Below are 13,913 nucleotides of genomic sequence, written 5' to 3' on the forward strand. Positions count from 1 at the left end.
CTGCTCTTCCAGGGGTCCAGGCTCTATTCCCAGCACCAACATGGTCCCTCACAACTGGCTACAGCAGCTTTAGTTCTAGGGATCTGATGCCCTCTTTTGGTTTCCACAGACAATGCACGTGCATCTTGTTCGGACATTCATGCAGGGCAAGACAATACGTACATTAAAAAAACAAAGTAAACAAATCTCTTAAAACTTATCAAGGAATAAACTGTAAGTGATAGATTTGGAGAATATGTTCTAAAAATTAAGACAGGCAACAGATGAGTGAGATATAGACTGGCTAACTCAACAACAGAGTAATGTTGCTTGTCAGAAGCTGAGGAGATATGCTTGCTGGGAGCTGAGGGATCCACAGGATGGTGACCATGGCTAATAATAGACCACGTATCATAAACCTGACACTTGCTGTGGGATTGGAGGTATTTCACTATAAAGAAGAAAAATACTAGTTATATGAGGCAGTATGCATGTTAGCTTAACTTATTCTACAACGTAAACACATACTAAATCATGCTGCATACCAGAAATGTAAATGCTAAATAAATTTTCTACCAAAATCCTGGGTCCAAAAATACAGGTTAAAACAGTAGCATCGAGAGCACTCGGGGAAAGCATGTAAGAATTCGTTGTGTTACTCGTGCAGCTTCTCCAAGTCTAAAATTAGGTTCACGTACGAAAACAGCCACCAAAAGCAACACTCCTAAGATGATCTTCCCGTTCCAATCTGACCACTGCCTGTTCCCAGTACAAACTAAAGCAGTCCTTGTGAGACCATAAATCAAACAGCATCATTCTTCTCAATACCCGGCAAGAACCACAGGCTAAATCCAGACTGGCAGAACTCGCACTGCTATTCTCTGCTGTGTTCTTGCTTCGGATATCCACTCATCATCTCATTCCACCTTTCTTCAGATATAAGTCAGGCAGACCTGTCCCCTCAGACTTCACCCCACTCCCCGTAACCCGCACAGTGCACCTAGGACTCTGACTGCATCCTCTGAAGGCAACCGTTCCCACATGGTTAGGGCTACACCACATGGTCACAGCTGTGTAATCTACTGCGCCTGTGTGTGCTTTTCATCACGACTCCCTTCACTACACCAAGAGCACACACTATTGTGTACATTCAGTGTACCTCAAATGCCCGAAACGTGTGGCACGCACAATACCAGTGAAGAAGACGAACAAGTTTTGCTTAACACCCATTACGATCTAGCAGTTATATAAAAGAATAAAAATCCAGCTACACAGGAACCACTAATAATCCAGTGAGGACATATAGGAAATACATGGGCTGACTATATTCCAAAAGATCTTGGCTCAGAGCGCGCGGGGGGGTGGGGGGGCAAAGTGCAGCTGTATTTATACCCAGGAACTCCTCACTGACTGCGTATCATTAAGTTTGTCCAAATAAAAATACATCACCTGTAAGATAAGTCCTCTGCACATTTATTTAATATTTTAATCCCAACCCATTCCTCAAGGATATTCTTAAGTCCGTTTCCCCAATTTCCTAGTGTTTAAAAAGTATTAAAAGATGACTGTAAACTGAAGTGCAAATCTTGCAGAAAATGGCTTCATGGAGTCTACAAAAGTACTTTAGAATCACAAGAAAATGGCTAATTTCTAATTAATATGGCCAAGATTGTGCAAGATAGGAATATGAAAAACAATTTGAACAATAATGAATACAGTAAAGATTATAACAAATATTTAGAAGAAATGGTAATTCCCTCAAAGTTTGCAAAAAAAAAAAAAAGAAAGAAAGAAAAAAAGAAAAATAGCACTTCTTACTTTCAGTAAAAGAGACAAATGTGACTTAAGGATATCATGTTGTGTTATTATAGCTTTGTCAATAGGTCTATGCTAACACACACACACACACACACACACACACACACACACACACACACACACACCACATAATCCTGAGCTGGACAAATGGTTCAGGAGTTAAGAGCATCAGCTGTTCTTCCAGAGGACCTGTATTCAATTCTCAGCACCCACATGGCAGCTCCCAGCTGTGCTTAACTCCAGTTCCAGGGACTCTGACACCCTCTTATGGCATCCTCAGGCGTGCACAGATGTGCATGCACAGGCAAACCACTCATATACATAAAATAAAGAAATCTTTAAAACCACAGCACTATTCGACACACAAGGGGGAGGTGGAGCTTCTGGGTATGTCCCCAAAGACTGTAAGTTGTACCAGACAGACACTTGCACATCTGTGTCTATTGTTGCGTGGTCACATAGGTGGGAAACCAGCCAGCCTAGATTGTCACCAACGAACGAATGACGATGACGTGCTTGCTATATTTTGTTCAGTGGAATTTTACTCAACTGTTAAGCAGTTACATGAAACCATGAAATCTGCAGGAAAACGGGTAGAACTGGAGGTTAAGCACAATGACCTAGACTCAGAAGACAAATACTATTTTCTCTCATATAGGGATCCTAGATTTTAACTTTCATGTATGTAAGTGTGGGTACAGAACATACAACTAGAGAGAGAGCACCACGGGGCAGGAAAGTGGTCTTAAGAGGTGGGGAAGAGGGCAGTAGAACACCCAGATGAAAGCACAGGGCGGGCACTGAGGGGGAGCAGCCAGGGGTGGGGATGTGGGGTACTGATGGGGAAAGGCAGCAAGGGGGAGAGGGACACAAAGGGACGGGGGGGGTACAGGAGGAGCACCAGAAAAATAATGTATAGCAATACCACAATCACCATTACTTCGTATGCTAATTAAAAATAGAATTTCAGAATCCTAGGGAGAGGAAGAATGGAAACAGGGGTACAAATCATATTGCATTATATAAATTTATGCAATTCTCAAAGAACGAATTTTTGATGTAATTCCAAATAGTCAGCCCTAAATACAAATACATCTGAGCAACATTAAATAAACTCAGGTTACACACACACACACACACACACACCTAGATACACATATAGATGTATGTTATGATAATAATGAAAGAGGTCATGAATTTGAGAGCGTGGTGGCGGGGCAAGGGAGGAAAGAGAGGGGCAATGATATAAAATACTCATATAAAAAGTTTACATTAAATTATAAAGTTGAATCTCTGAAATATCATTTTTTAAAAAGATTCGAGGTGATTTAATTATAGTGATATACTCATTCCACAGTGTGCACATACATGTCAAGATATCACATTGGATGACCGGAGCTACATACAATTTTTGTGAAATAAAGCTGATGGGGAGGAAAGTTCTTAGCTCTCCCCTCACGTCAGTAGTCGCTGTACAGGTGTGATCAGTCAATCTTCCTGAAGACCCCACACCTCCCTTTTCACCACACCTCCCTCCTCACACGGCCAGCAGAAGACTCGCCACACATACACACATCAAGAGTTACTGAACGCTGTGCATATTCCAGACCAACTTAAATTCATATATTTAAGAGTTTATTTATTCATAGACAGCTCACGATAAAAATGGCTTCTGGACCTTACAGGTCTTTAAGGTGGAACCGACAATGACAAAGGGAAGACAGAAAACATGTTAAAGAGGGGAAAATGGTTTCCAGAGCAAAGCCCTAGAGAGACGAAGATGCAACTAATATATGTGAAGTGAGGGTAATGTACTAATAAATGAGACAATATAAATCATTTTATGTGACATATTCAGCTAAAGTGGAAAAAACTCCTTAACCAGCATCTTAGGCAGAGGATGCAGTTTCTCATTTGAACCACAAGATGGAGTCATTAGCCAGCGGGAATGCAAGATTAAAGTAGACAGTCTGAAATTACTTGAGCTATTTATAAATGTCTTAATGCAATCTATTTTTAACTGTATATATTCCCCACACCACTTTGCAAAAAATGGATCTAGAATAAAGTTTATAACAGAATAAAATGATTCTAACAGTTGAATAATGAAGCCTGCCACATAATTCTGAAGCTATTTCTCAATGCCAGTCCTCGTTCAACTGTGACTTCTAAGAGTGGCACTGCAGGTTTCTCACTTGTAAAGCAACTTACACTTGGCCTTGGGCAGCCGTGGAGATGACTTTCTGAACTGAGTAGCTCTTTGAAAGTTGATGAGGAAACAGTTATCTATCTGATTTTAAATGCCAGAGAAACTGGGCTCTGTGCAAACATGATAAGATTGGGTTCTGTTACTGAGTGGTCTTGACGAAGCAACGCTATTGTTTTCCTTAATTCTTGCGATTTCCCCACAACACAGCATCTCCTGACAAATGCTAAGAAGAGAGTCTAGCACATAATATTTACTATAAATACCATGATCGTTAGTATCGATTCTGACCTTATTGTCCTAACATAAAACAAATACAAAACCCTCGAGGACAAAGAGGACCCTGACGCCTGGAGATGCTTCTGACCTCATTTAACAACAGACATAACCCAGTTTGCCGACTGTCCATAATTAGTTTCCATTTCAGCTCAGAGGTCCCACTCTTCCCCACAGGACAATCAGGAGTAGGGTTACAGCTGCTCAAGCTCATGTAGAGCCACTGTAAGGGACTGGCATGTGTGAGTGCCAGCACGCCATCCTCTCGCTTTGTTGTTGAAAGTGTGGCAGACACAGGAGACACTAGTTCAGTCACAGACTACAGGGCAGACAGCGGGCCTTTCCTCCTTTGACAAAGTACAATTAGTATTTAAGTGCATGGACTTCATACACGACTGGGGGAATTCAGGAAATAAAAAAAGAAACAAAAAAAGAAATAAGTCTTGTAGGAAAACTAATGATTGCAAAGTATTGACTATTGTCATATGGTCTGTTGTTCTATCTTGTGTTTTCCAGTTTTTCTTCTATTTTCATTATGTGTTTTTGCTCTTGTTGCTGCTGCTGCTGTTTGGGTAAATAAATGTTCTGATTGCTCCTGGGTGTATGTGGGAAGCGAGATTCCTTCAAATCACTTTAAAGTAAAAAGCAGTAAAGACACCATCGATCTTGATTTTTGGAACAATGCTGCCCCCTGCTGGAAGAGCTGAGATATTTTCATTAGTCTCAAACCTTGACTCTAGAACCACCTTCCAATTATTAAGTAAAAAATAAAACCAGAAACTAGATTTTCGGTTTTCCTTTTCCATATTCTTCATGACCATTTCTATTCTGTACATAATACACAAGAATTGGCTGAGGTAAGACCTTCTAAACCAATGTGTCTCTACTATACACACAACAGTGGAGGATGCAGGTTTTGAACAATTAGGTAACGATTCTGATGGGCAACTGAAACGCTAAGTATCTGTACAGAAGTTTGATAATGTAATAAAACTAGGTTTAGCAGGTCAGAGGGCAGGTCCACGTCTCACCCACACTGGAAGTTGGCTACACCATGGCCAGGTCCTGTTATTTCTGGTAGGAATATTTATTCCTCCTTGTGGCTCATTTATTGAACAGCATCTGGATTACCTGGTCTAAGATTCTTTGAACTACTTCATCCAGCATGTGCTTTGTTTTGTTTTGACTTTTAGAATTCTGTGTCAAAGGACACCCAGGCAGACAACAAGGGGAATGAAACAATAACCCTGCGAAATGAAAATATGAGCTAATTTTATTAAAAACTCAGCATTCAATGAAAGAGTGATAACTATGGTTGATTTGAGCTCACACAATGGAGGTATTGGGACATTGAGAATGACAAAAGTGTGCTTCTAATTTGTGTTACTATGTGAATATGCAAAATTTAAATGACTAGAACCAGTAACTCATATCTACCTATTATTTCCCCTATTCCATTCATATATAAAAGAGGCTTATAGCTGTGCTAGAAAATAAATCAAAGTTCCATCAATAGGTCTGAAACATCACTTAGATCAGTGACTTTTAACAGCCACTCTGTAGCAGCCTCCTGTAACTCCAGCTCCAGAGGATCCTAGTCCCTCTTCTGGCCTCTGTGAGCATGCGCACACACGCACACATGCACACACACACACACACACACACACACACAAACACACACACACATATACACACACACACACACACACAGTTGCCAGGGGTAAGGGGATAAATAACTATTAAAGCACTGAAATCAATACATAAAAATAAATTCTACTAATTTAAAAAGGTCAATGAACATATTTCAATGTATAATTAACAGAATGAAGAGGGAGATAGAAAAGAGTCATAGTGTTGTATGCACAAAAAGCAAATGATTTAAATGCATATTAAGTGAAAGCCAATGTAAAAGGTTTTATATATATATATATATATATATATATATATATATATATATCGTACAATTACAACTCTGGCTCTTGGAAAAAGTACACTACTAAGGCAGTGACTGCTAGAGCTTCTGTGGGAGGAGCAATGGTGAAACTCTCCCATCAGACACTGGCGAGTGTGTGTGTGTGTGTGTGGGGGGGGGGGGGGATAGGGACTGTATCAGTAACCTCCAAATAGCTTTCCTGTAACCCTAACACGAAGTCAGGGCCAGTCAGATGCTTCCAAAAGGAAAGGTGCCTGGAGACCTGAGCTGGAATCCCAAAACCCAGAGCGGAAGGAGAGAACAGTCTTCTCTCCCAAAGCTGCCTTCTGACAACCGTGAGTATACTGTGGCCCAAGCATGCCCAGGCACATACACACAATAAATAAATAAGCCAATATTAATTAAAAAGCTAGCCCATATAGTTCAGTTTATGAGAGTAAACAATTTCAAGATCCACTCATGAAAACACCCTCCGAGCTAAAGGAACAAGAAAGGCTCTACTAAGATTACAAAGGGAATTTCTAAAGCTGGGTTAAGGAGATGATTCCATGGGTAAAGCGTTTGCTGTACAAGTGTGTGGACCTGAGTTCAAATCCCCAGCACCCATATAAAACGCCAGCTCCTGTAGTGTGTGCCTGTAACCTTAGTGCTGAGGAGGAGACAGGAAGATCCCCAGGACGGCCAGGGTCATGCTGGCCAGCCAATAGGGCTGAATCAGTGAACTCAGGGTCCAACAAGAGAACCTGCCTCAAAATACAAGGTGGACAGTGACTAAAGGAGACAAATGACGTTGATCTCTGGCTCCCATACAGGTACATGTGCACAAAAACGAACGAACACACACACACACACACACACACACACACACACACACACACAAAGGTAAATAAAAATCCCAGCATTGGAGAGGCAAAAGGCAAAGGCAGGTCGATCTTTTATGAGTTCCAAGACAACCTGGTTTACATAGTGAGTCCAGGTCAGCCAAAGCTACATATGTGTGTAAGGCTGTTTCAAAGGAGAAAGCAAAAAAAAAAAAAAAAACCAACAACACACAAGTACCCTTCATAATATCAAACACAAGAAACTTCTAAGCAAATATAACAAAATATATGCACACTCCCTGTGCTGAAAACTACAAGTGAAAAAAGAAATCACAGAACCGAGAAGAAGGAACCCAAACTTAACTCCAGTTGATGGAGACTTAAATATCACTCTCTTAAAGCGACATTTTCCAATTTATTTCTCTTGAGCTCTAAAAATGCCTCTGATGCTGGGTGTTTTATTCACACTTTATGGAGCGAGTTGGAGCTACCGAGCTCATATGTAAATTAAATGATAGGAGAAGGCTAAGAACCATCCATGCCTCTGGGGAAATGAAAATTAATGTTCATGCAAAACCCATATGTGAATGTTGTGTGTCAGCTCTATTCACAAGCACCAAAAGCTGGAAGCAACCCAAATGCCCTTCAGTGGGTAAACATACAAACTGTGGTGCATCCCTGACGTGGAATATTAGTCATCAGTAAAGAGCAATAATCAATTCTATTGATAGCTCATTGAATCTTAAAGGCATCAGTATGCTGAACCGAAGGAGACAAAGTTACAGATGGTATGACTCTCTGGATGATATTCTCAAAAAGATAAAACTGTAATTGACATAGTAATCAGTTACCAGGGCTACAAACTGAGAAACGACCGAGGGTCGGCATGTGGGAGGTACCAAAGGCAGTAACAGTATCCTGTATCCTGATTGTGACCAAGTTAGATAAATCCTGGACAGGTCAAAAATGTGAAATGTATGCCAGTTTTCTAGCATTCAAATTTGAAAAGAAAGTCTGTGCTGTGTGTGAGTGCTGTGTATCACACACACACACACACACACACACACACACACACACACACCTGAGTATGCCATCGTACATCCTGTGCACACATATGTGGTACACACATATGTGGAACACACATATGTGGAGGCCAGAGGTGGATGGCGGGGGTTCCCCTCTATACTCTGCCTTATTCCCATGAGACATCCTCTCTGGGTTGGAAACTTGCCTACTGGCTAGGCTGGCTGAGCCCCCCACCCAAGCTGCTGCCCACAAAGCTAGGGCGTAGGGTACATACAGTCATTCCTGGCTTTGTACCTGAGTGCTGGGGATTCGAACTCAGAACTTCCTGATTGCTGAGCAAGTGCTCAAACCCAATTAGCCATGTCTCAGTCCTTGAAAACAATTAAGAATAAACTCAACTTATTAGTAATAAAGTGAACAGTAAAGAAGAACTGGATATCTGCATAAACCAATTAGCTAAATTGAAGGGAGTGGACATCCCAAGTGCTGGTGCGATGTGAAACAGCTGAACCCTTTAGCATTGCTGGTGGGGATGCAAAATGGATCATGGAGTTATTCCTTCTCTTTTCTTCTTTCTTTCTTTTTCTAGGGGTTTGTATTTGTTGTTGTTTTGTTTTGTTTTTTTTTTTTTGTTTTTCTTTGAGACTGCAGTCCTACCTATCCTGGAACTTGCTCTGTAGACTAGGCTGGCTCCAAATTCAGAGATGCCCTTGCCTCTACCTCTGAGTGCTGGGACTATGGGCCACCAGGGCCGCTCTGTTTCCCATCAAGGGAAATGTGTGCCTACAGGCTGGTCCAGGCATTCTCCTTGTAAGCATTTTAAAGGGAGAAATGAAAGCATTCCGTCTATAGGAGCCTTATCTACACGGATATTAATCATTTATTTGTGACAGTCTTAAAACTGGCAACAATCCAAAGATCTATGAACAGGAGAGCAGGTAAGAAAAACTATATACATTACATTACACACAATAGAACATTAACATCAAGGTTAAAATTCTGATACACATAAAGATGAATTTCAAAATAATTATCCTAAATAAAGGACCCAGAAAAAAATCTAAAGGAAAATATATTTTCACTTTTAAACTTGTAGAAAATGCAGACCAATTCATAGTATCAGAAATCAGATCAGCGATTGATTGGATACGGGAAGCAGAGGCAGCATAATTAAATGCTCAGGGGGCAAAAAACGTTCAAGGTAGTAAGTTTTAGAAAAGGGATAAGGGTGCAAGAGAGATGGCTCGGAGGTTAAGAGAACTTGCTGCTCTTACAGAAGGCCCAGGTTCAAATCCAAGCATCCATTTGGTGGCTAAACAACTATCATTAATCCAGTTCCAACATCTATGGCACCAGATACACAATTAGTGTGTATACTCATACATGCAGGCGATACACATACAGTTAATAAATCTTTTCTTAAAGCTAAGTAAAACAGTTTTATATTACCATTTAACATAGTTAATATTGTGAGAAATGAATGAAATACAGTGTCCCAGTAGGGACAGACACTACTATTATCTCTTTCATGTAAGACCACCGAGACAAGGTGAGAATAACTGACTTGAGCTTTAGATGCCTGAGTCAGCGCTTAAGCTCTGACCCAACTTCTCTGAGGCTTTCTATACAGGAGCAATAGAGAAAAATAAAAGACACTGTGTGGCCCGCTTGGAGTTGGGGGGTGGGGGTGGTCTATGTGTAGCCCTGACTGTCCTTGAACTCACTCTACAGACCAGGCTGACCACGAACTCAGAGATCCATCTGCCTCTGCCTCCTGAGTGCTGGGATTAAAGGCGTGATCCAACACCGCCTGGTTGTAACAGAACACCTCTTAACTAAACCATTCCAGTTCTTGAAAATAGCTTTACATAGACGTTTCTGAAATCAACCTGGATAGGGTCTTGGGACTCAAGACTCCTTGCAAGGGATAGGGGAAACGGTTAATTAGAATGGATCAGTGTATTCGGAAACTTCTAGGTTGACAAGGACGGCGACAGATAGGGAGAGCACCCCAGTCGCTGCGCCGAGAGGAAAGGTAAACTCTGCGCACAACCGGCGTCTGAAGACCAAGGCTAGGCACTGACTCAAAGCCTTTCCCGCTGTCCCCAGACCCTCTGGCAGCTCTTGGAAGACTGGGTCCAGACTTCGTAGCCCAAGGTAACCGCCAAGTCCTCGGACCCTGGACAGGACACCCGAGGCCCGGTTCCAAAGTACGGCGGACGCCACCCGCCCGGGACGCGCAGCGACCGGTAGCCGCTCTTCGCTCTCACCTCTCCAGTTCTTGTACTCGGCGACGTAGTAGTATTTGTTCCCCAGATGGTCCGTGCCCACGTGCTCCCTTACCTCCCTGGACAAGGCACTCCAAACAGAGCGCACCACTCCCCGCCACCAGCTCATGCTAGCGCGCAGCTCAAGGTCCTAGGGCTCTCCCACTACGGGAGGACACGCCCACACGAAGCCCCGCCCACTGCCCGGCGTTCTGGAGCCCCCCAGTAACGCCGCTCTCCTTTGGTCACGTCACATCGCTAATTGGCCAATGGGAGCCCGTGTTGTTGCATCCGTTCCAAGCTCTGTCATGGCGGCATCCCGGCCTCAAGCCGGTGTGTGGAACCGAGATGTTGAGCTTTTTGTCCGCTCGACAGTCAGGGTTGGAGGACCCTCTTCGCTTGCGTAGAGCGCAGTCTACACGGAGGTAAGGCACGCCATGTCTTTTCCTCTTACGGTGCCAACTGAGTCTGGAGCAGGGAGTTAGGGTGGCAGGACCAGTTGGGCTGATGATGAAGTCGGCAGGAGCCAGATGAGGAAGACACGCGTGTGCGTGTGTACTGGAGAGTATGAAGACGAAACCCAGGTCACAATAATTGTAGCTTGCCGGGTACGTGACGAATAAAGTTGAAAGTAACCAGGGAGTCAAGTTAGATAACTGTCACTCCAGGAGAAAGCTGACGGCATTCTCTCCAGTGTCAGTTCTGTGAATATTCTCACGGCCAGCTAACCCCACTGCGTTCCACTGCTTATTTCTCTAGTGCACTTTCATTCTGTCGACCAATGCCTTTATTTTTGTGAAATTTCATGTGGGTTTATCACTAAGGGACAGACTTGCTTTGAATGTGTTTTTAAACTGAGTAACAGGTGCACAGTAACCAACCATACAGATTTTGAAAGAAGGCATGTAAGTAAGTCACCAACCTCATGCTATTTATATAGTACATGGAATATTTATATTTGTACATGGAATAGCAACTTTTTGGCTTTCAGCTTTATGGTATTTCTTAGTAACTGGAATTTGAACAATGTTGACATTTAGCATTTAGTTAAATTACAGTAGCAAATTAATATATACCAGGCTTCAGTGAAGATTCCTGTTTTGTTAAAATACAGTACTGAGGTTATTTTTAAATTCTCATTAATTTTTGTAACTAAACAACTGGAAAGGTCTATTTTATTCAGAGAAGATGTCCGCTGTCCCTGTCATCCGTTAATGACAAATGAATAATAAACAGTACATTCAGTGCTCACAGGCAACGTTAATTAGCTCTGAGTAATGGGGAGGGGAAGTATATTCCCAAGGAAGGAAGGAGGATAGGAAGGAAGGAAAAACAGTCGACCAACTTTGGGGCAACAGCAACCATCAGCATGTGGGATCATGGGGATCAATGTCCTGGCCGTGTTTTAGGAGCAGGAACTGTGTCATACCTTCCCTTTTGCAGCGCTCCCGGCAGTTTACCACTCTGTAGTAGACAGACACCTGTTCCCATTTGGGGCTGTTGTTTATAACCACTGTGAGAATCCATGTTCCAGTTCTTGTGTGGATATATGTGCTTGTTTGTCTCTCATAACAACTTAATAATGGTTTTCTTTCTAAGAAACCAACAGTTTTCCAAAAACATATCATCACCATCACCATCCCCATCATCCCCATCCTCCTCCTCCTCCTCATCATCATCATCTACTTATCACTTACATCCTGCCCACTGGCCCCTGCTGGTTGCCCCCTCCCACAATCCCTCTCCCAACCCTCCTCCCCTTCTTCTCTGAATGGGTGAGGGGCCCCCTGGGTATCCCGCCACCTTGGCACATCAAGTCTCCTTGAGGCTAGGCGCTTCCTCTCCCACTGAAACCAGACATAGCAGCCCAGCTAGAAGAACATAGCTCACGGACAGGCAACAGCTTTCCGAAAGCATTTTTTAAAGCGTGTGTGTGTGTGTGTGTGTGTGTGTGTGTGTGTGTGTGTGTGAGTGTGAGAGAGAGAGAGAGAGAGTGTGTGTGTGTAAGAGAGAATGTGTGTGTGTGAGAGAATGTGTATGTGTGTGAGAGAGAATGTGTGTGTGTGAGAGTGTGTGTGTGTGTGTGTGTGAGAGAGAGAATGTGTGTGAGAAAGAGAAATGTGTGTGTGTGAGAGAGAAGTGTGTGTGTGTGAGATTGTGTGTGAGAGAGAAAATGTGTGTGTAAGAGAGAATGTGTGTGTGAGAGAGAGAATTGTGTGTGTGTGAAAGAGAATGTGTGTGTTTGTGTGTGTGTGTGTGAGAGAGAGAGAGAGAGAGAGTGTGTGTGTGTGTGTGTGTGTGTGTGTGTGTGTGTGTGTATGTGTGTGTACACGTGCATGTGCATGTCCAAAAAATGGTATTGGTTCTCTTGAAGCTGGAGTTAGAACCATGTGAGCTGCCTGATGTTGGTGCTATAACCTGAACTCTGGTCCTCAGAGAGAGTAGTGCTCACTCTTACCCCCTAAGCCATCTTCTCAGCCCCTCCAAAAACATTTTGTTTCTGGTATAAACATGAGCCTACTAATTGCTTCGTGGCCTATTTGTTCCACTTGGCTGGTTTTGTTTGCCTTATCTGGACATTATTTAGCTCTCTATTTTAAATGTATCTCATAATTTTAACTGTCTCTTTTATATGTAATATGTATACAGTATATATGAAAACTACATATTATATGTGTGTATGTACTATATGCTACATTTTACTAGTGGTTGTATAACCTGTTTACTGAGAATCATTTTATTGCTTCATTTGGAATGTTAAAAACTTTTTAGTAACGTTTACTTTCCTTCCTCTATGTTGTTGGCATATACAAGTGCATTTGCCAACAACATATATATACCCCACCAGACAGCATTATAATTGTTTTTAATTATCAAACATTTTAAAGAAAAGAGTGGTCTGTTCTGTTTACTCCAGATATTTACTGTTTCTCTTGCTCTCTTCTCTCGGAATATCCTAATTTCCCTTCTTATCTCATCTCCCTCTGTTTGAAGGTGACTTGCTAAGGGTTTGGTGGTTGTTCATTTGTTTGTCTTTTGAGTACATCCGATGGCTGCAGAGATGCAGGCCTACTTTCTTAGGCTATTTTATTGGGTTCTGTTATCTACCAGCCTTCCAACTCTTATTTACCAATCACCAATCCCTTCCAGCCCCTCTCCCCGTTCCCAGCACTAGGTAGAAGAAAGGAGGTGAGATAACAAGAGGATGAGACCTCTTTAGACTTCCTGCTGATGAGGGGCCTCTGGTTCCTTGGAGCAGGTCCAGTTTCCTTCGTCAGGATGTCTCCACTCAACAGTCCAGCAATCCAACAATAGCAAATCCAGTGCAGCGGCCACAGGCCCTCTCGGGGTCCTCGAATTTAGACCCTCTCAAGTCCCCAGAACTCCAAACACAAACTATTTGCACTGGCAAAAATCATACCCCTCCTAGAGCATGAGAGAATCATAGTGAGCCACTGTGGACAGTCTGAAGTAGCCCCATATCCCACACCTGGGATTAAAACAAAATGTATTCATACAACATAACTGGATGTTTTTAAGAAATCAAAATTCTCACTCGAGGAAAATGCTGCCATCCAAATCATTTT

The 13,913-nt window shown here is 42.5% G+C and overlaps 2 protein-coding genes across 17 annotated transcripts in view; one reads left to right on the plus strand and one right to left on the minus strand.

The window, feature by feature from the left end:
- Ndufaf2 (NADH:ubiquinone oxidoreductase complex assembly factor 2) overlaps positions 1 to 10,610 on the minus strand; it is a 111,755-nt gene extending 101,145 nt beyond the window's left edge. For 2 of the 5 annotated variants that reach the window (XR_005500620.2, XM_039103503.2), the window contains exon 1: positions 10,330 to 10,610. Coding sequence is in view for 3 of the 5 variants with exons in the window: in XM_039103503.2 (XP_038959431.1) it covers positions 10,330 to 10,456 (127 nt within the window). In the remaining 2 variants the exon portion in view is untranslated. The remainder of the gene's footprint in view (positions 1 to 10,329) is intronic. The other 3 variants (XM_039103504.2, NM_001399052.1, XM_039103501.2) reach the window with 3 other exon arrangements.
- Positions 10,611 to 10,615: 5 nt separating this feature from the next.
- Ercc8 (ERCC excision repair 8, CSA ubiquitin ligase complex subunit) overlaps positions 10,616 to 13,913 on the plus strand; it is a 37,394-nt gene continuing 34,096 nt past the window's right edge. For 9 of the 12 annotated variants that reach the window (XR_005500277.2, XR_005500278.2, XR_010063599.1 and 6 more), the window contains exon 1: positions 10,622 to 10,751. Coding sequence is in view for 5 of the 12 variants with exons in the window: in XM_017590821.3 (XP_017446310.1) it covers positions 10,675 to 10,751 (77 nt within the window). In the remaining 7 variants the exon portion in view is untranslated. Of the gene's footprint in view, positions 10,752 to 13,913 lie in introns of all 12 variants that reach the window. The other 3 variants (NR_073139.1, NR_073140.1, NM_001107650.2) reach the window with 1 other exon arrangement.

This window comes from Rattus norvegicus, chromosome 2 (genome assembly GCF_036323735.1).
Source record: "Rattus norvegicus strain BN/NHsdMcwi chromosome 2, GRCr8, whole genome shotgun sequence".
Classification (NCBI taxonomy): Eukaryota; Metazoa; Chordata; class Mammalia; order Rodentia; family Muridae; genus Rattus; species Rattus norvegicus.